The sequence below is a fragment of the Vulpes lagopus genome, chromosome 7, assembly GCF_018345385.1.
Source record: "Vulpes lagopus strain Blue_001 chromosome 7, ASM1834538v1, whole genome shotgun sequence".
In the NCBI taxonomy this organism is placed as follows: domain Eukaryota; kingdom Metazoa; phylum Chordata; class Mammalia; order Carnivora; family Canidae; genus Vulpes; species Vulpes lagopus.
In genome coordinates, this window is record NC_054830.1 from 88,369,381 (window position 1) to 88,396,423 (window position 27,043).

General features: G+C 35.6%; 1 protein-coding gene across 1 annotated transcript; it reads left to right on the forward strand.

Moving 5' to 3' along the window:
* Positions 1 to 25,922, forward strand: LOC121495206 (M-phase phosphoprotein 9-like). The gene is given in 5 exon segments (XM_041762466.1): positions 1 to 292; positions 295 to 617; positions 620 to 1,152; positions 1,184 to 2,226; positions 25,756 to 25,922. Coding segments are annotated over 5 exon segments (2,199 nt in total). The 5' UTR covers positions 1 to 159.
* The last annotated feature ends 1,121 nt before the right edge of the window (positions 25,923 to 27,043 follow it).

Here is a 27,043-nt window from a genome sequence, read left to right on the forward strand (position 1 = left end):
CAGACTCTTGGGAGCTTAGAATATTTCACAGTTCTGAATGTTAGCAACTGAAAATGCCTGTAGACGATGAAGCATCTGAAGATGACTCGGATTCAGTTTCTTCAAACATTGAAAGAACCTACATTTTCAAATAAGAGAGTATAACAATTTCTGTACACTATGGAAGATTTTGATTTGGTGAAATCCTTACAAAAAACTTCATGTTCTGTAGAATCTGATATAAAAAATTCTCCCCCTTTTGGACTGAACTTAAATACTAATAGAAGTAGTCCCCACCTTAGTACAAATGGGGTATCTCTTTCTCAGGGAAGACCAGACCATCTATAATTCAAGGTCCACTTGAAGTCCTCACCTCTTTAATGCAAGAGCTACAAAACAATGGAAAGACTGATTTGGAACTTTGGAACAACTGTGAGATCAGGTGGTTACAGCTATTCAATTTGGTGGAAAAACAATGCCAAGAACAGATAGTTGCCCAGCAGGAACAATTCCACAACCAAATTCAACGTATACAAGAGGAGATAAAAAATTTAGTCAAGTTACAGACCAGTAATGCTTCCTGGGCTTCCTATGATACTTCTTTAAGCAAACAATTTTCTTCAGAAAGTCAAATGGGTTTTTTTTTTCTGAAAACAGTGAGAGAAATGAACCTATTATCAGTTATCCTAAGTCTAACGAATCCGAAATGCAGCAAGAAACATCCACGTCACAACCAGACTGCAATGTGGATAGTGGCTCAGTGAGCAGTGGATATGGTACCTTTTGTGTCTCTGAATTAAATACCTACAAATCTAAGGATTCTAAGGAGTTCATGGAGCACACAGAGGTTTCTGAAGGACAGTTTGGTGCACCTTTGGGGCAGACAGAGTCACTTGTAGATGGTGTAAAAAACAAGAGTTTTCATATACACACTGCTGAAGAGTTCTGTCCATCTTTAAAGGAAGATATTTCCATTTTTCCTGGTGAATTTGAACACAGTTTTCTTGGCGAAAAGAAGATTTCGGAAGTATACAGTGGAAAAACAAATAGCAAATCTATAACATCATGGGCACAAAAGCTGAAGCAGAACCAGCCAAAGAGAGCGCTTACAGAAGAAGGGTGTTCAAAATCTATGCAAGGAAATGAGCAAGCCAGGAAATCACCAGTTGAGAAATCTTTCTTTTTTTTTTTTACCAGTTGAGAAATCTAATTTCACTGCTGCTAAGCATCCTCATGCTTTTTACCTCAATAGACCGGATGAGAGTCCAGATTCTTGGATGTCTGATTCAGGAACAGGACTGACTTACTGGAAGTTGGAAGAGAAGGACATGTATCACTCCCTGCCTGAAACTTTAGAGAAGACGTTTGTACCGGCCTCCTCCACAGATATGTCACCAGGCCAGTCAAATACTAGTAATGAGATGAAGCTGCCATCACTGAAGGATATTTATCATAAAAAACAAAGGGAAAACAAGCAGTTACCTGAGCGGAATCTCACTTCTGCTTCCAACCCAAATCATCCACCAGAGGTACTAACTCTAGATCCAACGTTACACATGAAGCCAAATCAGATTTCAGGGATTCAGCCACAAGGCTTTTTGAATGCCCTTGATGACAGAATATCCTTTTCACCAGACTCTGTTCTTGAACCTAGTATGTCTAGTCACTCTGATGTAGACTCATTTTCACAAGCAAGTAATATCGCTTCTCAGTTATCTGGATTCCCAAAATATCCTTCAAATACAAAAGCTTTACCAGTGGACTCTTGGAAGAATCATGGATTCCAAAATGAAAGTAGGACCAGTTCCACATTTCCTTCAGTTTATACCATTACTAGTAATGATATCTCAGTCAACACTGTGGATGAAGAAAACACTGTCATGGCAACCTCAGCTTCAGTCAGCCAGTCCCAGCTTCCAGGGACAGTCAGCAGTGTCCCAGAGTGCATCTCATTGACTTCCCTGGAAGATCCTGTGATACTGTCGAAAATTAGGCAGAACCTAAAGGAAAAGCATGCTCGACATATAGCAGATCTTCGAGCTTACTATGAATCAGAAATAAATAGTTTGAAACAGAAACTGGAGGCAAAGGAAATTTCAGCAGCTGAAGATTGGAAGAAAACCAATCAAATTCTTGTAGACAGATGTGGCCAAATAGATAGTGCTCTGAGTGAAGCTACTAGTCGTGTGAGAACACTTGAAAATAAGAATAACTTACTGGAAATAGAAGTTGTTGTCTCATTGTTAAGTAAGTTTTTATTTTGAATATAAACTGGCGGGGATCCCTGGATGGCTCAGCGGTTTGGGGCCTGCCTTCAGCCCAGGGCGTGACCCTGGAGACCTGGGATCAGGTCCCACATCAGGCTCCCTGTGGGGAGCCTGCTTCTCCCTCTGCCTGTGTCTCTGCCTCTCTGTGTCTCTCATGAATAAATAAATAAAATCTTAAAAAAAAAACTGGCTTCATATGATCTGATAAACTTTTACACTTTAAAATTCTATTTTTTTATTGTGATATAGTTTACATATTATAAAACTCACTCTTTGGAAGTATATGATTCTGTGGTTTTTAATATATTTGCATATTTGTACAACCATCACTACAGTTAGTTTTAGATATTTTCTCACTCAAAAAGAAGCCCTAAACTCTTTAACCATCAGCCTTTCCCTCCTAATTCTTAAAACTCCCTCTCCCCAACTCCTAGCAACTACTACCCTACTTTCTGTTCTTTGGATTTGCCTATTCTGGACATTGGTGTAAATGGAATCATATAAATGAAAAAAAAAAAAAAGAAAAAAAAAGAAAAATTAGCTAGGGATATGATCAGGTTTTAATTTGAAAATCTTAAGTATAGTGCCAGTAGAATGGGTGGATCTGCCCACCTAAGAAAGAAGTCAGGAGGTGAGTGCTATAATCATTGAAGACTTTGATAATCCTTTGAACAAGAGAGAGAGTCTAGAGATATTTACAAATGCCCAGAACTGACTAGATTGGGTGACCTTTTGAATATGGAAGTGAAAACATGCCAACTTTGAGAATGCAATGCAAAGATCACTCAGTTTGTTGCTACAATTTTCTACCAAATTCTCTTGTCTAGATATAAAAATGTTAATAAAAGCAAGAGACATACTGCTCGTGTCTGTTGCCAACAGAATATCAACAAACAACACAGTTGGACCAGATGTAAAATCAACTGGAAATAAATCTAGGAAGCCAGTTGTGACTGTTATCATATTTTTCCTAGTTCTCTTTCTCCTTTTCACACATCTGTCATTCTGCACTGTTGTTAAACAAAACAAAACAACAACAACAAAAGAAAATAGAAGAGGAGCATTTTTAGTGGGGTAAAAACCAGTGGAATTTGTCTTTTCAAATAATTTCAGTAACTGAAAAGTCTTTTACCCTAACAAAGTGAAACATTTCACACTTATTCCCATAATTTAAAAAGAACAAGTGATTAACTTGATTTCTTCCATTACTAGAAAGAAGAAATGGCAGGAGTGGAGGGCAGGAGTATAGAGCATATTATGCTCACCTGTCTTTTAGTCTCACCTTTGTTTGACTTCATATTTCTAATTTTTTTCCTCTGGCCTAAATATTTGTTAATCATTGCTCTCTGCTTTTCAGTTTGCTTTCATATGATTTCAAAATTTTTTCAGAGGTGAAGTTAGAAGTGCTTTTCCCAAGGCTACAAGGACAACAACAAAGACAAGTAACCCATGTCCTATAACAACTTGGACGGGGACTTTCACTCTGCAGACTTCTAGACACTGTGGCTTTTAAACAGAAGCAGAACAGTAGATTGAATGGATTACTGTAGGGAGCTGATAAACACTGTGTAGCCACTGTTACATTAACTTGCCCAGATTAACCTGCTTATATAATTATATATTTCTTGGATTCAGGGTATGATTTTACCTACTTTAAGCCAATTTACAAAGAGATAACTTCATTATATTACTGTTTATTGAACAGCATAAAGCAAAATAAAGAACAAAAGAAAGAACCCCTCTACAAAAAACAGAAGATATAAACAAAATAAAAAAAAAAAACAACAACAACCCTTTGTGGTTGCCTTATATCTAAAGAAAATTATATAGACTCACCAACTTGGTTCTACAACTCATCCTTCTAGTCATCATCCCTTAAATGAACTTGAATGGGTCAGGTCCTGTTTAGTGAGCACTGTTGAACAGTATATACGCTATCTTAGAACATAATGTTATATGGTATATATTCATAAGTGTCTTCTAAATTAAAGCACTCAAGACCCAACTCCCTTGACTGAGTAGCAATGGCAGTCTTAAGAATGAAATTCAGGGAAAAAAAAAAAAAGAAAAGAATGAAATTCAGCATGGTGCCAGATTGTGTCAGACATAACTGGCTGATACCACTGCGGCTTAACATTCAGTGACTAAAATTTCAAAAATGTACTAAATTTTACACTTTTCAGTAGCACAAAAATAGAGATTCCTAAAAATGTGGAAATTATAAGTACCTTGATTGTTGGAGACTACCTTATGTTTTTAACTTATGATGTCTAGACCAGTAAGAACATGATTGAATTTTGCTTCGAGAGGGATAGGAGGTCACTTTTATTTTGGAATCTGATGATTCTTTTTCTGGCCTTTGAAAAATATATACAGTGGTGGCTCTTATTTAGCTGGCAAAGACAATGGACAGGTCTTAGGCTCAAAAATCTCAGTATTTGGAGATGATAGTCTGCTTCACAAAGTACATCTATTTCTTATTTTAACATGAGGTAAACAGAAAAACCATATTTGTATAGACCATGGCTCGGCAAACTACACCCTATGTGCTAAACCTCTGTTGGCCTTTTCTATACATGGTCTGTGAGTTAAAGAGTGTTGTTTACATTTTTATACAATTGGAAAAAAGAATGTTTTGTGACATGTGAAACCTAAATAAAATTTAAAATCTTATGTCATTTACAATGTTGTATTGGAACAGAGCCATGACTCTTCATTCACATATTGTCTAATAAAATGTCTGTTTTTGCTACAATTGTGACAGAGGATGGCCCACAAAGCCTAAAAGATTAACTCCTTAGCACTTTACAGAAAAATTTGTTGGCCCCTGATGTATATTGATCAGGGTGGAATGGAAAAGGGAGTGTGATGCCTCCAAAATGTGATGGCTTCAGAGTGAAATTCACAAGATTCTTTTATTTGCAGAAACAACTTTTAAATGGAAAGTAACCAGTGGTCTCCCAAAGAGACCCAGTCCTGTCCTGGGTTTCTGAAGGGCCTTGTCAGTAAGAGCAGAGTACTTTCTCTTCTAATGTAGCTGAGAGTTCTAGATTTGACAGGTGTTTTCTCTTTTCCTTTCTCCACACCATGGCGTTAGTGCAGTATTTGTCTTCTCAGCACCCAAATACAGATGCGAAACACAGAAATATAAAGCCTATCGATAGGCAGCTTTCTTGAAAGAGGTGGGAGTACAGAGTACATAGGAATCCTCAATTTAGCATCCACAGCTGTCTTTATCAAAAACGATGCCCCAGGCATCAAATTTGACAGTTGTTGTGTCTGACATAGCTATTTTTATCTGTGCACATGCAGCAAGAATATGCTGCTGATACCACACACAAGGAGTTGTGCCATTATAGATTGTGCTGGAAAATATGTTTGGTTTAATGAACCTTAGAAACATTGTCAGAATTGGATAAACCAAAGGCAAGTTATTATTATAACCATAGGATATTCCATTTGCCAGTTGTTTTAGTTCATTTAGTAGAAATATCACCAAACTAAGTGAAGCAATCAGTCAAAATGCTATTTGGTTGCATGTAGACCAAAATGTTTAAATAGATTTTCTGTTTTTAACTAATCATCATGTTATCCATTCAACTTTAGCTTCTAAATAGTCTAGTGATCCTAGAAATGGAAAAATGGTCTGGAGACGAGGGATGCATTCTCAGGAGTTAGTGGAATTCTTGCTGTACATTGAAGAATGTTCATTTTTTTTTTAAATCTAGAGTAGAGGGTTCTGGCATTAGCAAAAAGCATGAATGCTGTCAGGGTTAGAAGAAGTGAATTGTAGTAAGAGAGTAATGTGGCAGCTTAACTGGTACAGAGCTAGTTTGTCAAAAGAATAAGGAAAAAAAAAAACTGTTGGATAAAAATTATGAAGTCAGGTAATAGAAGGCCTGGAAAGTCAGCAAAGGAAGTCAGACATATGTGAAATTAAGATGGGAAATTGTTCTATACATCTGAGCAAAAGTGATATCTGATAAAAGCATAGTTTTAAGTCAGAAGGATGTGAAGGAACAGAACACAGAACACTAATATTGAGAAAGGGAACCCAACATTTGGGAATCACACATAATCATGTTTTTTTTAGCTTACATTTGTTATTTAAGCCTAGAAATCACCAGCAACAGATTCAAAACCATGAGTGGTTTCAGAATCTCCTGTTTTCCCCATCACACCACTTTTGTCAAGTTTGACCTGAATGTCAGCAATTCCCCAATGCTAGTCTGTATGCTCACCCTGTTCTCTCTCCAATTTCTCCTACCCTCACGTCAGAAAACACAGTTGTGTCTAAATACCTCTTTGCCTATCTCCTTCTATTTACTCACTTTATGATCTGCAGTAGAGCTTGAAATAATGTATTAGTCTGTCCTCTGTTTTGAATGATGATCTCTTGGCTTTTGAGATAACTCAGGACTCTTTGGAATCTTGGGTTAGATTGGTCATGATCATAGTCAAGTAAAGGCTCAAGCTGTAGGTCTTTCAGAGGCACATCCAGAAACACTTGTAGAGAGGTGAGACTTATGACACGAAGAAATGAAAGCATGAGATGAGGTAAAAGATATTTGGAAAGGCTTGCTGGAAATTTAAGGTTCCATTGGCAGAAGAACTAGGATATGGAAAGAGAGATTATTTGTCAGGAAGAGAAAGAGTAGTTTATTTGAGGCATTCTGTTGTGAAGTGGCAGGACAGTCTATTTGAGACACTCCTTTCTTTTTGAGGTGGCAGGAGGAGACTGTCTAAACAGCGAGATCCTGTAACTAGGTCTGGAGTCAGAGGGCAGGATGGGAGATGCCATTTTGTGGTTTGTCCATTTAGTGACAACAGTGTGTCCTTTAAGATGATGATGCTTTTAGATGCTGATGATGAAGGGGAAAACACTGATGAGCATCTAAAGAAGGAATATGAGAAAAGAAAAGCAATCAGAGAAAGAATGAGAAAAGGAAAAGTCAAAGATGTAGGGAGCATGTTCAAATATAGTACTTATTGATTTACTTGGTAGAGCTTAAAAGACACATGGCTAGAAATAGGTATAGAAATTTTTTTTTCAAAATACAGAAGTAGACATATTGTGGCTCAGGGACACCTTTGTGGCTTGCCTAGTAACTTTTGTACTTTTTTCCAACACTTGGAAGATTACTCTGGTAATGAAGGATCCAAATTTTAAATGCTTACCAAGGAGAAAGTAGTAACAACTCACAATAATATGTTCTTACCTGATGTAAATAATCTTTATTTCATAGCTTTTAGTGTGCATAATAAACCCATCAGAGAGGTGTTATAGTCAACATTTTACAAATGAGGGAAATGAGATTAAGAGATGTAAATAGAAGGATAAACACTTTCCAATGCTTAGATTTAATCTTAAAATCAAAAGGAAAGAACACTATATATGTAGATATGATTCTGACCAGGGGTATTTTCAAGATGTGCTAATGAATCTCCTAGATGTTATTTACTTTAGTTCTGATATTTCTGTTTGCAGAGTAACTCATCTACAGAATCTGATGTTTTCCTCTGAAACAGACTGAGTCCAGCTTCCATTTTAAAACTAGTTCAACTTAAAGATATGCTTGTGTCCTTTCATGGTTGTTGTGACTCAGTCACTTTTTGACCAATTTCATGATTTTATTGCCCACTCTATTTATTTTTTATTTATTTTTGTTTAGTGTTTTAATGGCCCCAAAATATCTGTCTGCAGTATACATCTGGAAGTTAAATTGCCATCCTTCTTATCTTTTATTTTTTGCCCTTCTTTGAACAAAAGGCTTATTTTATGGTCAAATCAATTAGAAATCTTTGAGTATGAAACTGTTATCTCACTGACATGAACATAAAAGATATTATGGAAATATTCGCTGATTCTATTATAGCTGCTTAGAGAACAGAAATTAGATTTGAACTGTAATGAATATTTTTTGTAAGTATGTGCTAACAATAGTTTTCATTACTTTAAGAGTGTGGATCGAATTTGACCTATTTTAGGAGTGAGTTTTTAATCTTATGGAGTTATGTTGTTTCTGCCTTTGTTCACTTTGCAAGAGATATTTTTTTGTAAATGAAAACCATTAATTTCTTCCTTTATCCATGCATTTATGTGTGCATATGCTTGTAATTTTCACTCAAGGAGTTATCAAAAACTTGAAAGTGTAACTTTGAAATATATCATTATAAAATCTTAAAGTTGAAATGAGTTTTGTAGACTATGTTGTCTAAATTGCTTATTTTACAAATAAGGCTATTAAGGCATGCAGTAAGAGGTAGAATGTGTTCAATAGGCCAAAAACCAAGCTGGGACACAATGATCACTTCTCAATTACAGCCAAGTACTATTTTTGTAAAAAAAACAGAAACAAAACACTGTAATTTTAAAATATTTTTTGTGGCCATTCATACCCCTATAGAGATAGTGGAAAAGTATGTTTTTCCAGCCTTTATTTTTTTTCCTTTCCTATTCTAATATAAGAGGCATTATCTCTTTCTGGGTGGAATTCCTAATCAACTCTTCAGTTTCTCTCCTCTTTCAGTTTGATTGATGTAATTTTGGATATTTTATATAGATTAAATAGGAACACTGAACTTGTTTTAAAAAGGGAGTTGTTGAATCCTTCCATTAGGGTCTGTTCCCTTCATTAGGGGCTGTTAGGTTAATTAGAATATATACTTTTATTTCCTTTTCAAAGATTCTACCGGCTCTTTTATTTTCTACTACAGTATTGAAGGCTAAAAAAAAAAACTCTCCTAATTTTATTCATTTATAGAACATGGCCAATGAGAGCTAGACATATTTTGATTGGAAGAGAGCATCCTGTTCCAAAACAATAAAATAGATTTTGTCATCTGTAGATAAATTACATTTTAAAAATTGGCTTTCAATCATCAAGGACTTGATACTGTCTCTGATAATAGCAAATTAAATAATTCGGGCAAAACTTCCAGATGAAATAGATTTTAAGGAGCTAGGAAATACTAGTGAAAAATATAAGAGAATACAAGCAATACTAAATAAATAATAATAGTAAAAATATAATGCTAATTGCCTGATTAAGACTCAGAAGATGATATCAATCCAGACATTTAGCTTCTTTTAGGGATTTTTTTTTAAATTATTTTATTTATTTATGATAGGCACACAGTGAGAGAGAGAGAGGCAGAGACATAGGCAGAGGGAGAAGCAGGCTCCGTGCATCGGGAGCCTGATGTGGGATTCGATCCCGAGTCTCCAGGATCATGCCCTGGGCCAAAGGCAGGCGCCAAACCGCTGCGCCACCCAGGGATCCCTCTTTTAGGGATTTTATGTTAGTTGATTAGTAGACTTCTTGAGGTCAAGGTATCCCAAGACAGAGTGGAAGGCTTTAAGTATGATGTCATGGTGTATAACCTCTTAGTTTTGGTTGGACTGGAGTAAGAAGAATGAACCAGAAGTAAACTAGACCTTGAAAAAAAAACTTTAGACCATCTTCAGAGCTTTTGAATGGTAAGAAAATTTTCAGTGCTAAATTTGGATTAAGATGATCTGGGATTGTGACCTAGGTACTTTGCAAAACTATAACACATCATTTCCAGAGAATTATAGTTCATATTTGTGATATATACACACATATACACATTTTATATATATATATATATATAGTATATGAGACATACTAAAAATTATTTCTTGTTTATCTAAAATTTAGTCTTAACTGGGAAACCTGTATTTTATCTGATAACCCTATTTTTCAGTCATATGAAATCCATGGAACTGATTTGTTAAAATCTACCCTTACTGATCAGCAACCTCTAGACAAATGCACCAAATTTGACTGAAGGAAAATTACATTTGCCTGAAACTTTTTGTATTTCAGCAGAGGCATCAGAACACTTCAGAATGGATCTACTGACCCTGATTTCATTTGTCTAAGTAGATAAATTCATGGTATTGAACTTGTCTCCATCAGCATGACAGTACTTTTTCCTGATTTAATTTATAGACCCCCTCCCATTCCTAAGGAAAACTACTGTTCAAACAGAATAAGTATGAAGGTAATCCAGGTCATCTTATTTTAATAAGGGCTTCAAGGTCAATTTTTGACAAAAAATATTACCCTAAACTGACCATTTCCTCTTTTCCCTAATTCATTAATTTGACTTGACTTCTAGAGACATTGGTGAAGGAATTGATCTTTTATATGAGAACACAGTGGTAACATTATTTTACTTGATGCATCTGTCGCTTACTAACACTATAGTTTTTTTTGTTATTATTTTTGTTTTTCTTTCCCATAGAATACTTGATAGAGCCTTACACAGAGACATCACTAAAAAGGATTAAGAAGTAAAGGCCATATCTATATTGATTAGAATGACACAATCCAATTAATTGGCCATTGCCTGTTGCCTCAAATTAGTACTATTGAGAACCTCTGGAAAAAATCTGTACTAATTGAAATTTTTTGGTTTAATTAAACTCAACACTGAATTAGGATCCAAAGCTTGCAGCTTTAAGTTGAGGCTTCTCCAGTACGGAGCTGGGACTGGTGTCAAAATAGTTGTTTGCATTTAGGCAGATTTTCTTAGGGATCCTTTATAAAGGCTGAAGAAAATGCAAAGGAGTACTAGTGATGATGATGATGTTTATTTTGATGGTAACACCACCATTTTGGATACTACGACCACTAGGGGCTTAGACCATACTGTCTCAGCACTTTACATATATTTTCCTCATCTTCATAAAAGCAGTATAAAGTTAGGGATTGTCACCTTCCATTTTACAAATAACGAAATGAGACTCTGCAAGACTAAGCATCTCGGCCATATTCGTAACTGTGTCATTATCTGCCCTAAGTCACCTTCTGACTGAAAATACTAAGGAATTATTCATGTTAATATAAATGAACTAGATAAAGTCAGTATTTGTACTGGTGCTCTTGGCTTTTATTTATGTCTTTGTTGTACATTTTTCAATGTTAGATTTATAATCTTCTACATGGTTATGCAGCATTTAGGAAAATATGCATTCAAGTAAATAAAGTAACACAACTAATGGCTAATAAATGTTCCCAAACAAAGGCCCTGAATAAAGATTATTCCTAATTTGCATGTGAATTGGTTGCATGCAAATGAGTGTTCCTAAGGCACTTGAAGATTGTCCTTTAAAGTAGGTTAACCATTCCATCCTGTTTCTCTTACCTAATGCACATTGTTTTCTTTGAGGATCCAAAGGTTGCATCTAGAGAACACTGGAGCAACATCCCAGGGCTCAAGAGCTACTATTCACCATGGATCTTGAGTTTTTTGGTGAATCTCTTCCCCTCTTAAGACTTCTGTTATCTCACCTGAGAAATGAAATAATTGTCCTAAAGTAAGTGTTTCTAAGTGTTTATAAAATCATTGTAACATTTGTTTAAATGCAATTTTACGAAAAATTTCAACATACAAGACAGATTAAAGATAATACTACTTTTAAGGAAGTGTGGCTAGGGAAGGTTTGATCTTAAGGCCCCCTGGGAGGCACGTGCTTTTGCTCTCTCTCTCTCTCTCTCTCTACACACACACACACACACACACACACACACACACACACACACACATACACACTGAATTAAGCAAGCAAGAAAGACCTTATTATTGACTTTCAATAGAGATCAAGACTACTGCAATAGGGGAGAGAGACTGACATCAGCTCTCCTGAAAAAAAGAAGAAAAAAAAAAGCACAAGGGTTTTTAAGCACTGGGGTAAGCTAGTGGCAAAGTACTGGAGAACATGAGCCATTCCTGTGGGGGGTAGTCAATGTGATTAGGCCACCTGTTAGTTGGCACTTCATGGGTTAGGATGCTAGGCTCCTACCCTCCCGTAGAGACTATGAGAGAGGGCCCCTGTCTTTATGATTATATTTCAAAGGTATATTTTCCAGGTTCCTTGAGTAAATGATTACCAGGGTATAGAAGATTTACATATCTAAGGGGCAAAGAAAGAATTTACAGTTGCAAGTTTTCTTTTAAGATTTATTTATTCATGAGAGACAAAGAGAGAGGCAGAGACATAGATGGGAGAAGCAGGCTTCTCACAGGGAGCCCGATGTGGGACTTGATGCCCAGACCCAAGATCACTACCTGAGCCAACAGCAGATGCTCAATCACTGAGCCATCCAAGCATCCCTACAGTTGCAAGTTTTCTAAAGAAAAAGCTCTATAAAGTGGGAGATCTGGGGCTATAATCAGGAAGAAAGCTTCCTCACGTTTAGTGGAAGGGAACCATAAGGCTCTAAAGTGTACATACACACACAACAGTATAGTCAGGAAATCTCCAGCCTTGATGTTTTCTAAGACTTCTTCCCCTGCCAACAGCTATAAGCCTGTGAGTCCTCATCTGTATTTTCATAAATTCCAAGTGAATAAGTCAAAATTAATGAGTTTATATGCCATCCGTACTTAGATTCCCTATAATTCCATGTTTGTCATTGATTTTTTTATGCATTATATAAAAGTTAGCACTCTTATTTTAATAAGTTTGTAACCGATTATTTCTTAAATTGTCTAAATGTTATAAATAAAATTATCATGAACTATTTGTTGCTGATATGATTTTCTCATATTTCTATCATACTCACCCTATAGTATCTGGATAGCTTCATATTACTTCAGTGTTTCAGAAAAATTTAAATTCTAAACAGTATTAAATCCCAAATCTATGGTTCCCACGTCAATTATAATTTAGTCTCTAGGCACATCTGGTTGTAGTGTTTTCTATTACTGTATAGACTTATATTTATGCCTTAATATACATTTGCCTTACAGCCCAGTTATGATTCCTATGAGGGCCATAACTTTACATTCCATGATGCTTGTTTTAAAATTCTCAGCCGTAAAGTTGCATTAATATATTTTCTGTTGCTGTTTCCTTCCTTTGTTTTAAAGAATATGTAATGGTTATGTGTTTGTCTTTTCCTGCTTCATACGAAAATGTATTCCAGAATGTGATTCAGGGTTATATTTGAAATTCTCACCTTCATAAGTAAATACATGTGATTAATCCTGAATGACATGAGGGCCAACCTGCAAGAATAATTTTACATAGGTCACACATAGGGCAATGCTTTCATTCACTCAGAAAATCTGTTGTCAAAGCAAATATTTAGAGAGTTAGAAAAAAAAAAAGTCCCTCCCCTTGAAGTGCTTCTGTGTAGGTGAGGTATTATAAATAATCAAAACCAATACAAGTAAATGGTAAGAAAAACATTGTTATTTGGAGAGGTATGATTTACAACCATGCCTCTCAAACTGTAATGTGTCCATGTATCCTTTTGAGATCTTGTTCAAATGCAGCTTGTGATTTAATAGCACTGGGTAGGACCTGAGACTCTGCATTTGTAACCAGTCTGGCAAACACTCAGATTTACCACAGACTCCAATACTCCCAAGTATACACTCATTTATCTGTCTGTCTGGACCTGGTCATTGGCGTTTGTCATAACTGCTACATTAATTAATGTAATTATTCTACATTCTACCTCCAAGTAGGTTTCCAGCTCAATCTACCTTCATCTTCTTGTAACCAATATGACTCTCTCTCTCTCTTTCCCTCACTCTCTCTATCTTTCACATAGCTCTACCCTTTTTTTTTTTTCATTGTGAGCGGACACTCCTGGCTCCAAAGTTAAATCTGACTCCCAACTTCCTACCCCATCTTCAAGGGACCACATCTGTCTTACAAAGTGTTTTTAGTACCTACCCCTGTGATCGCTGACCAGGATGGCCTTAATATCCCCCTCAGCTTGGCAAACTTTAGACAGGCTTCTTCCTGATTATAGCATCTGATCTCACTTTTCTTAGAACTTTTTCCCTGTGACTTATAATTGTAAAGACCTGAGTCAAAGTAGCATTATGCAGAGGAGGTGAAGCTAGGGGAGAAATCATGTTGACATGCTATTTCTCATCTCCTAGTCAAGTAAAATCAAAGGAGCAAAGTTGAGTGAGGAAGGGTAGCAAACAGGAACTGCCATCAGTTCACAATTCAGGGATCCTGTGACCTGAACCACAGTACCACCTCAAATCTTGAAAATGGAGATGAGATTAACATCTGGGGCAATACATATACATGTATCCCCCACTCACACACATACTTATCACCACCACCACCAACATATGAAGAATATGTGTGAGTATTTAAAGGACATATTATAGGACTTTAGAAAAAAAAACTACAGCAAATGTAAAACAATGTATAAATGAAAGCTACATTAGAACAGAAAAAAAAAACAATCATGACTGGAAGCACAGTCAGAGAGATATGATAGGAAGTTAGAGGAGGTTATAGAAAATAAAATGAGAAAGACCAAAGATACCCTCAAAACCTCTTTAGAGAGAAGATACAAAATAAAGGCATAAAATAGATGCATATAATATGTGATGCTCCTAAAGAAGATAACAGACTAAAAATGAATATTGATCAATTAAAAAATAGATAGTATTGATATTTGCAATGATATAGTAAAGATTGACTTACTGAAATAAATATTTGATGCCACAAATTAAATTGATTTCCTATCTCAAAGGAAAAAACTCTGGTGAAATTACTGAACTTAAAATATAAAATAGAATCTATAAAACTATACTTGAAAATTATATATATTCATGAGTGTTGCAAGTAAGGATTTTTAAACATGTGAAGGTAGGAAATAGAGTGTCCAGGATCTCATTTCTGGATACTCCATGTCAGAACAGTAGGGAACAATATGATGAAATCCAGCAAACTGAAGGAAAAATTAAGAAATTTAAGGATGGAATAATCATACTGGTAGGACTAGATATAGGCATGGATTCATTTATATATGGAACAAAGGAAAAAATAACTGAAAATTACAGCTGTAGAAGAGGGTTTAATTGTACTAAATCTTGATAATGTGTAAATAATATACAGGATGATAGGGTTTGGGAGGGATTTTCTCATCTTACAAAACAGAGAATCAATAATTATAATCTAAAGTTGAACCTAGAATTAAAGTAATGATTCTCAGGGCACCTGGGTGGCTCAGTCAGTTAAGCATCTGCTATTGGCTCAGGTCATGATCCCAGAGTCCTGTGATGGAGTCCCTGCTTCTCCCTCTCCCTCTGCTTGCCACTCTGCCTTCTTGTGCTTGCTCTCTCTTTCTGCCAAACAAATAAATAAAATCTTTTAAAAAATAAATGAAATGATGATTCTTATGTCTTAGTGTTTAACATGGTCTTTCTTAATGTTAGAATTATATTTTAGATGAATATCTGATGTAGTAAAACTACATTCCTCTGATTCTCAGCTTCCTTTAATTTCATGTGAATTTATATTTTTATATATTAATTTCATTATAAAATTCCATTTTGTGAATATCTTTTCCTATATCTATTCATCCCATTAGTGTACTAAGGTGAAGTGGCAATGAGAGGGGTCTACTTTGCTGAAAGAGGGATTTTATCACTGATAATGTTTGGAGTTGCTTGCACAGGATGCTAATAAAAAGCAAACTATTTTTATTTGATTTTATTGACTTTATCAAATTTTCTACAATCAATGTACTCCCTTATTGTCTATATTCAGGGTCGGGCAATCTCATAGCCTTCCTCTTCCTGCCACAGATGATCTATGGCATCATTGATCTTTCTGTTTCCATTAATACTTAGAAACACGTTATCAGACATTAATAATGTTATCATTTTTTTTCTGGGTGGTACAATTTAGAGATTAATTTTTAATTTCTTTGTTGTACTTCCATGTATGGCTTAGTCTTTTATATTGATCTACATCATATTTCAAATAAAATAAAATCATAATTCTTTGATAAAGGAAATTAAATACCATATTTTCAAGTGCCACAAATGGGAATTGATGGCATATGTTCCTCAATGGGTATTTAGTGAAAATAAGCAGCTTTCTTTGGTCTATGACAGTATGGTTTTATGTGACCTCAACTTATTAGGACAAAAAGGACACGTGTTGGAAACAGAACAAATTTATTCTTCCTCATACAGTTTGATTGTACACACTTCCACTCAGTATTTTAATAGTGTATCTATAAAAGTTACATTTGTTTTTATCTGACCTGCATCTTGGAATGTATGTATCATAAGGCATGTAAAACGTTACCTACTAAGATATGAGCAGAAAATATTAGCAAATATGTTTCTGTTTATATTCTGTCATTTCTGAATTTCCACTTTGGAGTATATTTTGAAATATGAACTCCATATTAATACATAAATATATGTCTATGTGTGTATGTGTATACACATATAATTGTGTACAAATATGTGGGGGCATGAATATATTCATGACTCTATGTACCTAAACACAGACGTTAAAGTGCTAGTAAATTTTTAGTACTGGAGTACATTATCAAAACATTTTGAAAACTAGCATTTGTGTTATACATTGTATGATCATTATATTAGGAAAAAAATCTAATCTTTGTCTTCCATAAAGTTCTATATTTTAAACTGTGCTGTGATATTTTCTCTTTAGGTCCTAAATTTATGATATTTCAAAGCCATGTCTGCTCTTAGCTCATTAAATTGCTTATTCAGAAAAGAATCATTCACATTCAAGTTGGAAACTAGTATATCGGAAGTTGCTACTTTCAAGCTTGGGTATCTTATCTTTCTGGACAATTACTGACATATACCAAATTATCTGAAAATTTTATTCCTATATTGAACACGTAAATGCAGGTTATATTTCTAACATATGTCTTCATACTTTCCAGAATATAGAGAAAATGGGATGTATCCCATCCTGATCTAGAGGATCACATGAAGTTTAATTTGTTTTGCTTCAGATTTAATCTCTGTCTTCTCAGTTTGGGTATTTTCTGGTTTCCTCCTTGAATTTTATTACTGTCTCTCTGGAGTCTTGATTTGGATACCCATAAATTCTTTTGTCACCATTCTAGTCACATATTGTTACCTTTCCCCTTTTAAGTCATTCTAGAGTAGGTCCTGCTAGATTGTTATGCCTTAGAATTGGAGATCATTATCTTCTCCCAAATTTAAATCTCAAGGACTTGAAAGCATAGTATCACTAGGATGTGATCATAATTATTGTAATAATCGTTATTAGAATAAATGTAGTAATACTTGTAACCCTAAGTAATAGTCTTCTCATAAAGACTCTAAAATATTACTTTATAGTTATCTGGTATAATAATTCTATGGAATATGAATTTGCACTTGAACAGAAACTTATCAAATAGAACTACTTTTTAAAAAAAGAAGTAAAAACTCAATAAGAACCTCTTTCCTTTGAAAAAAGTTCAAAGTCCTGATAAAGGTGATTATGTGATGATTCTAATTGCTGGATGTGAATTTATTGCTACACATGCTGGCTACTAAAGGCTTTGAAGTCTTCTTCAATCTAAGAAACAAAAATATCTACAACATTTTCATTAATTGAATTAGGAAACAGACATTTACATTTATTTTTATTAAAAAAAAATTCATCTTAGAGAAGAAAGCAAGACAGCTTTATCTCCTACAGGGAATAATTCAACCTACATGTGAATGAATGTATCCTTTGGTAACTTTCTTCTAACCTTTTGTAACTTCTTCTAAGTCTTGTCAAATTAAATGCCACAAACCACCATGGTTCATGGAGAGACAGAAAGTCCAGTTTAATTGAAATGAATGATTTTAGAGAGCTATAGCAATAAACCAGGTATTTGAGAGGCTTCTGTTTTGTTTGTTTGTTTTTTTTTTTTGCATATCTGATCAGTCAAATAAACCAGTTCTTAGGCTAATTATGATATAGGTATCGTAAGTGATAGGGCATGACAATATTTTGTGGTCAATAGCATGGAGTTAAATATGAACTGGTACACATCCTTGACTCAAGAACACTATCAATTTGACAATATGGTAGTTTAAAGCTTGGCTTGGAATTAGACAAACCTGAGTTTGAAATATGACTCTGGTACTTCCTAATTGTGTGAGCTTACAGAAGTTACTCATTTTATTTCCAAGAATGTTCCTAAAAGGGTTGTATTAGGATTATTTTATCTAGTAAACTTAATTCTTTTTTTTTTTTTTTTTTTGGAATTTTACAGTGCCTTTCTTATGCCATTGCTTTCTGACTTTATGTTGCTACTCAGTGATGGTGGGTTTGAGCAGTGGGATGTGGGCAGTAGTGACAGCGTGTCCATTCTAGACAAAGGCCTTAAGAGACATCATGTTTTACCAGTTACTCTCTTGCATTCTTGCTATTCACCTTGAGAAAAAACAAGATTCAGGTTGCTTTTGGTCTAAGTAGGATGAGAATCATACAGAACAGACCTAAACCTAGTCTTCAGTCTTGTGTCTAGAACATAAAATACAGCTTATCCCTGCCAACTGCCAACTCACAAGTCTGTAAGTCAGAGTTAAATACCTGTTGTAGGTCAGTGAGCTTTGGTGCTGTTTACAACATTATTGCAGTAATAGCTGACCAATATCCACCCCCCTTTTTTTTACCAATATACTTTCAAAGTGAGTATTTATTATTAACATAGTCCTTGGTACATTCAAAGACCTCAGTAAATAGCAGCTATTTTAATTATCACTCTTTTGCCTGGTTTATAATAACAAATGAAATTTATTATCAGGAAATGACCAGCTCTTTTATGAGCTTACTGATGAATATGACTTCCAGAATATTTTCCCAACTTCATTTCTATTCTATGTAGTTGATAAATTAAAATGTAAATAATTGTTGCTTTGAGATAGGCTTGAGCCCACCTATTATCTGTGGGACTTTGTATAATCGGTCATTCAGTTAATATGTATAGACATTTATCATCTTTTGGACATGTTCCAGAGTTGTGAGGAGATTGGTCATAATGTAAATAGACAACTTAGCCTGGATTTTGGTGCATAAAAAGTGCTGAGCTTATGATAGTTGCTATTATTTTAGCCAACCTATTATCATTTATTCGTGTTTGTGTGTGTATGTGTGAGCCATGTGATATGGTTGCTAAAAGTTCATTTTTCATCTGCCATCCCTTATTTCTCCTATGTCAGGTTTAAATTGCAACAAGTTGTCAAAAAGATGCTTTGATAACCTTTCATTTTGTCTGTATTTTCTTAAAAATAGAATGACAAAAATTTAAGAAAATACTTGTTTGAGGAGCATGAATTTTGGCATCAGAAGACCAGGACTGTAGTTTCTGATCTTTGTAGAGTGTTGGTTTAGGTCCATTACTGAATGGCTACAGGCAGGGTTTCTCAATTAAATCTCCATATGGCAAGTCTTGTACTCATCACTGCATAGTCTGAAGTTAAACTTTAGTGGTTCATTCACAGAAAATGAATTTCTATGGGCAAAATCACTGTGGTTTAATTCACATGAGATAGGTTGTGGCAGAGACTAGATACATGCTTAGGAATCTTGTCTCCTCTCTTGGCACACGGGAAGACTGTATACCTAGACTCCCTTATAATTGGGTTGGTCTCATGTGGTTGGTTTCTGATCCCCTATTTGGGGGTAAGTGATCTATGTTATTTTTAGGACTGGCTCATAAAACTTTACTTGCAACTATACTGTAGTTTAATACTGGCTAGGCACTGGAGGGGGTCTAGAAAATGACTCTAGAGAGGACCTTGTGAATGGCTTTGGAGATAGACACAAGTTCAAATACTAGTTCCTCAACAATTAGGTTGAATGACCTGGAGCATTACCTAATCTCTCCAAACTGTAAAATGCAAACAAGAATGCTGTATTATTTCATTGTTATGAACACTCAAAAAAAATTTAAAGCAGGTAATTCAGTTGTGAACATATTAGAGATTTTAAAAATAGCTGTGATAGGAGTACTGGTTGGGGCAGAATGTAAAAATTGTAAACCATCATGATTAGAGCTTTCTTTATAATTTCCACTTAAGGATTTCTCTATGATTCTAGGTCTAACTTGCTTCTTTGTACAGTATTCCAGGTCATAGGACAATCACTCATGATTCATTGTATCCTCAGTCTCTAGCATTTACCTCACCTCCCTTTCCATGACAAAAGTTTAGGAAAAAACTGAGAGCCACTTGTCTCCAAGTTTTGAGCATGTAGTCTACACAGAAATATGTCAAGGTCTATTTTTAAATGTTTACCTGTCTTTGTATAAATTGTGCTTCATGTATTTTTAAAACTTTATCTTCTTCTTTTTAGTATCAATATTTTTCGGGTGTCCATAATAATATTTTATAAAATGGATTATTAAAAATCTCTGTGAAACTTGCCTGGAGGCAAGCTTGCAATTCAAGAATAATTAAAGTGACAGTTTAAGAGCAAATTATGCAAGCCAGAGATGTGCAGTGGGTTTATTGTCACTCTCATCTCTCTACTCTGAAAAAGGAAAGTGATTCAGCTTAATTTTTCATCAAGTAGCATCTTCCCAGGAGGCATTATAGAAGAGTGGAGTATGAAAGCATATATCAGCTTTCACTAAGTGATGGCATAAGTAACATATGGTATTCGTATTTGTATGTGCTTGTGTGAAAAGAATGGACAAAGCTCAATTTTTCTTCTTCTTTGACATGATTTGAAAAAATCACATTGCTTGTGTTAACTGCAAAACAGTATGGTTAAATAAACTAAACTTTCTTCCCCTTTTATTAAAAGCTTTTTGAAATCTCTTGAGGATTATAGACTGTAATGCCATATTCAATTTGATGAGTGAACTGTTAAAACTTTCTCTAAAAACTAACCCCATTGTCACACCCCCAGGTATTTCATTTTTTCTGAAACTTTGTTCTATTTGAGTTACTTATTTTGGAAAATGACCTGCTTTTTAAAAATTTCATGTTGGAAATAAAAAGAAAACAATTTCTCTTTTCCTGAAAACCTTGTAAAAATGTCTTATTTCAATCAAAAGGTCATGTCCATATTTATTGTTAATCTACACATTCCAGTATGATCACCAGCATGATGGTCAGTCCTGATTATGGGCAGATCTGTATTTTAATGATTTTTTTTTTCATTTAATACTTTTCATTTATCTAGAGACTGGGTGGTAATTGTACTATCACTCAAAGGCTGGGACTGTCTTCTGGGTCAGGTGAGCCTGTAGTCACATTCTCCATGTATTATTAAATCAGCAGGGTGAGGGGCACCTGGGTGGCTCAGTTGATCAAGTGTCTGCCGTCAGGCAGCTCAGGTCAGGTCATGCTCCCAGGGCCCTGGGATAGAGCTCCACCCAGGGCCCTGCTTAGTGGGATCTGCTTCTCCCTTTACCTCCCCTGTTGTGCTCTCTCTCTCTCTATCTCTCTCTCTCTCTCTCAAATAAATAAAATCTTAAAAAAAAAAAACAGCTGGGTGAGTTTGATAATTATAATAAATGCTAACCTCCATGAATACCTACTTTATGGCAGACGTGGTATTTTATTCACAATTATTCATTGAATCCCAATTATGCAAAGTTGATAAAAATTATATTCCTTTCATAAAGATGGGGAAACTGAGGCAAAGAGATAGTAAATTTTCCTGTAGTTATATAGCTGATGACTCTGAAATTCAAACATGTTTTTGTTTTTTTTCTAACACTAGAATCTTAGTCATTAAAATGCATATATAAAATGTGTAAAATTTTCTGGAGAAGCAAGACCTAATTCTTTTCTCAGTCTTTACTGAAATAGTAAATTCAGATTTCTTTAAGCATTGCCTCACAAGAAATTTGGAGAGAAAATATTCTCTGCATTAATGTCATTGCTTTATTCTAGTATCCTTTTGAATCTGGGTCTGAGTACACCAACAAGTTGGACAGTTTGAAATGGCTTGACCTATAAGACATAAACATAGTGTGAACATCTAGGTAATTGACACTAGGGACATGAATAAATTCTCCACCTCCAGCTGCCTGTCTGCATATTAGTCATCAATAGCTAGATGAATACATTTGGAGGGAGAGAACAGACCTAGACAATTACTTAAGAACAAGAAAATTGCCATTAAAATAGGAATAAGCTAGAAGAATATGTGGAAGCTACATATAATTAGTCAGTTTTAATAGTAAATTCAGCTGTATGTGCTTTAAACCTACAATTTTCTTGTCCTCAAAATATCTTCATGATTGCTTTTTTTTTGACAGCTCAAAGAATAGAATGAACAAAATTAAAAATATAGACTTTTGTGAATTCCTTGAAAATTGAGTGTGCTCTCAGTAGGAGAGATTGAAGTTGCTCCCTATTTTAGGAAATAATTTTTTTCTAGTCATCATTGAGCAAGGGGCTAGATTAATGGGAGAGTATGCCAAAGGATAGGTTAGAATTGGAAGAATCTTTTAAAAAAAATAGGATGCAAAAATAAAAAAAATAAAAGATAGGATGCAGTAAAAACTTTGTCTCTAGATAAAGCCTATACAGAAAATACTCAAGTCCAATGAATATTTTTCTCAGAAGACTCTAACCAGAAAATGTTGATTATTTTAGAGGTGGCCATGGCCCAGAAGTGCTATATTCTAACTTTTTTTTTTTTTTGTACATCCTGAAACAATGTGAAAACTTGGGTTTTGGTGAATTTACTTCTCTCCCCTCTCTGAGGGAGAAGGACTTATCTTTATAACAAATGGAGAATTAGCTCTTTTTCTCCTCCCTAACGGGAGACAAACCTTGGCCAGTGTGTTGGGTAGTGCTGTAGATCGATCCTTCTCTGTGACATAGATCTTATTTTTCCTACATTATACATGAACTACAATAGATGGAGACTGAGTAACTTGCCAAATTTCTCACAAACGTAAGTGGAGGGTTTTTATTCAGGATAGATACCAAATTCCAAGCTTTTTTCCCCCACTGAATCAGACTGGCTTTCATTATCCTACTTCAACCAATATTTGGCACAAAGCTACAGCTGAATAAAACAATAGCAGATTTTCCATTTTAACATCTAATGTTTTATCAAGAAGTAACTTAGGCAAGCCTGCAAAATGGATTCTGTTGCTCACTTACAGTTGAGACTTAGAACAAGAAATGGTAATTTCTCAAAACAACATAACACCTGGAAACATCACTGGTGTCACCATAATACAAATGCACGACAGCTCACCAATTTGATCATAACCAAAAACTTTTGTAGTCAAGCTGAATAAATATGTGATTTACATTAACTTTGTCACATATTCCAGCTCCTATGGGTTCACACACAGCACCACTGTACAAAGACAACTTTGTTTATTCAGAGTCAATATCAGTGTGCCAAGCCAAGTAGCTCTTCTGTTGCCAATTTACGTGTTTTTTTTTTTTTTAAGTGGTGGTTTCTGGATTAATATTATGATTTCTTAACTTATTTCATTCTACTTTGAATTAGCATGATGCTTGCTTAAGTATAATATAAAAGCCATACAGTGGTGTACTTTCTTTTATCTATCCCATTATCTCTGCTTTGGCATCCTATATTTTACTTCTACATATGTATTAAACCTAAAATTTTTATTTTGCCTTTAAATAGTCATTTTTGGTCAATTAGGCTTTTTATAGTTATTAAAATAGATATTTCAGACAGATTTTTGATATATATCACCTCTTCTGAAAACATGAGAGGAGAACATAAGCAAAAGAAATTGTGTGAAGTTGGGATCCCTGGGTGGCACAGCGGTTTGGCGCCTGCCTTTGGCCCAGGGCGCGATCCTGGAGACCCGGGATCGAATCCCACATTGGGCTCCCGGTGCATGGAGCCTGCTTCTCCCTCTGCCTGTGTCTCTGCCTCTCTCTCTTTCTCTCTCTGTGACTATCATAAATAAATAAAAATTAAAAAAAAAAAAAGAAATTGTGTGAAGTATTTCTAAGGTAATGACAACTACATCCTACCTACCGCCTAGGTGGCAACAATCTTTGGACCACCCTGGTTTCAGAGATATTAAAATGTAAAATAATACAAATGTCAACTCCTGTATGCCTATCACCTTGCTTACAAAAATAGAACAATTCTCAGTACTGTTGAGACCCTGTATATACCAGTCTCATCACAGCTCCTTATTTTCATTTAAGAAACAACCACTAACTGGTTTTTGTGTTTATCATTCTCTCATAATTTTATACAGTTTTAATAAATACACAATCATAAATATTCATCTTGTTCTGGAACTGTTCTATAAATGTGACAATATTATATGTATTCTGTGATTTACTTTTTTAAACTCCACATTGTTAGTCTCATCCATGCTTATACCTGTATCTGCTACTCATTTTTATTGTTGTATAGTGTCCCACTATATACATGTACCTAAATTTATCCATGCTCCTCTTGATAGAATTTGGGGTTGTTTATAAGTTGTTATTATATTTTTGCTGTAAACATTTTTTTTGGTCTCCTAGAACATATGAATTTCTCTTCAATCTAGTGATGGATTTGTTATGTCTAAACATTTTTTTGGTCTCCTAGAACATATGAATTTTTCTTCAATCTAGGGATGGGTTTGTTATGTCTAAATGATGTATTTGAGTGCCCTGATTGCCAAAAAATGCTGCTGAATAACACCACCCCTCTTTCTCCCCTGAATATCTTCCTTAGGGACATGATTGCTTTCCTAGCTTGGTCTATGGGTAGAGCTAAACATCTGTTTCAGGGATCTTCAGGAAGAAGAAGAGGAAAATGAAAACAAAGAGATGATACTTTTTCCTAGCCTGAAATATGTGTCTTTTAAAAGTCATATATTGGGCATGGATGAGGTGGAGCTGCCCTTGGAGAATGGTGTCTCAAGCTGCAGTTAGTGAAATCACAAAATATGCTGTGAAGTCACTACTAGGCTTTGGGACGTAAAAATTCAAACAGAAAAGAACATTTCATTTTTCTGAAATTTAAAATGTGCTAAGAAAGCTGGAATTGGCTCTCCTGGGATACATGTCTGAAAGTTAATCTTCATTACAGCTTTCTGCATTATTTCCTATTTAACAGGCTTCAGAGGTTACCATCTCCTTGGTCTAAGGTATTATGTTACCAGGGACTTCAGCCTTTTACCTCTCTTATCTTCCTGATGGCCTCCATGGTGTTCCCCTCACAGTCTTAAAAACAATGTATACTTCTCCCCTATGTGTTGGAATCAATGATTTTCTCATAGGGTTGGCTTAGGACTCGCTTAAGAAAGATCCTAACCCACTAGTCACTTACTTGAACATGACCTAGTTGTAGACTGGCTTTTCCCCAGTTTGTGAGATGTCCTAAACTTCTTTGTGGTGAGTCTGTGGCTGGTGCTTTTGCAAGGAGAGGAGCTGTGTCTGCTGGCCTTGGGCGGCACTGCCTTTTTCCTTTTAGTCTTCTCTGGTAGTTCCATGGCTAGCTAAAGAGCAGCTGGAAGATGATTTTCAGATTGACTTGTCCTCACCTGTTGTGCAGTGACTTTCACCCCTCCTGTGGTAAAGAGAATTCCTTGTGTTTGGAGTTCTGTCTTTCTTTTTTCTTTTCTCCTTCCTTCCTTAGAAGCTTAATCCCTGGACAGGCAGTTTTTGTGGTCCCCCACTCCATTACATCGTGTAAATCTGCTCTGTAAGGTGGAAATAAGCAGTCCTGCTATAGAACCTTTAACTGTTTTTGTCGTACATTTTATAGTTTTGCAATCACACTTATGCTACCCTTTGGAGAAAGACTGGCAGCTCCACCAACATGCTGGAAGTTCCTGCCAAGAATATGCTTTTACAGTACCCACCATGGCCACATTGACTTGGGGACATGTTGACAGCACACACCAGGGCCATGGTGGATCTGTTTCCTCCTGAACTTTCAGTAGCTGCTGGTGCCCTTGCTCCTGAATTTATCTGTCCTGGGTCTGCAGACTTGGTTGCTGTCATGCTCACAGTACCAGGTTTGGGGACTGTAGAGTTCACCGCTGCTGTTCCCTATTCTTCCTATAGCTGAACAAATTAGGAGTTTATGACTGGAAGAAACTTTAGATTAGCAAGTATAATCTCCCATTTGTTTTAGGAATTTCTGTAAGTACACTTGTCAAATGATAATTTCTGTTTTGTGTGAACAGTTTCAAAGTCAGAGAGAGTATTATTACAATAATTACTCAAATACACTTATATTCTGCATACCTGCATTAATATGAAAGAGAGAGAGCCAGAGAGTACAAGTTAGGGGAAGAGCAGAGGGAGAAGGAGAAGCAGACTCCCTGCTGAGCAGGGAGCCCAATGCAAGACTGGATCCCAGGAACCTGAGATCATGACCTGGGCTGATGACAGATGCTTAACCCACTGAGCCACCCTGGTGCCTCTATGCTATTAAAAGATTCCTAGAAGTTAGACAAGGTTCAGGGGATATGCACACTTTGCATTTTGATGCTACTAACAAATTATATGTATGCCCAAACATATTAGTACCAATTTGCTATCATAATTCATATATCGTATTCCCAAGTCAATACAGAGGCTAACCACTGCCACACACTTGGGTATGTCCATGGGGTGCCGAGCTGGCATGGCACTGGATGTACTTGTCACCCTCTATTTGTGGTCTAACAAATAAGTGAGTTTTTCTAAAATGGGCGATTGATCTTTCCTGTACTTTTGAAATGGAATAGAGCTATAAGTAAAATGTATGAGTGGTGGAAAGCTACAAGCATATTGCTGATTCTCATGATCAACGATGAAGATCTTTACAAAATGTGGGCAAAGTTACCTGGTCAGCTCTGAAGTCTCATTTTGCCTGTACTTTTTCTTCTGGTGACCTAGCCATGTGTGGCATGCTTTTCACAATCTCTTGTAGGTTGAGCCAGCATCATGACAATAAATGGTGGCAGGAAAGCCTGGTGGATGCACTGTGACCATGGGGACCTGATTATTTAGATCTCCTTTTTTACTGAACTATATAAAGATGGTTTCAAACATTTGTGCATTCT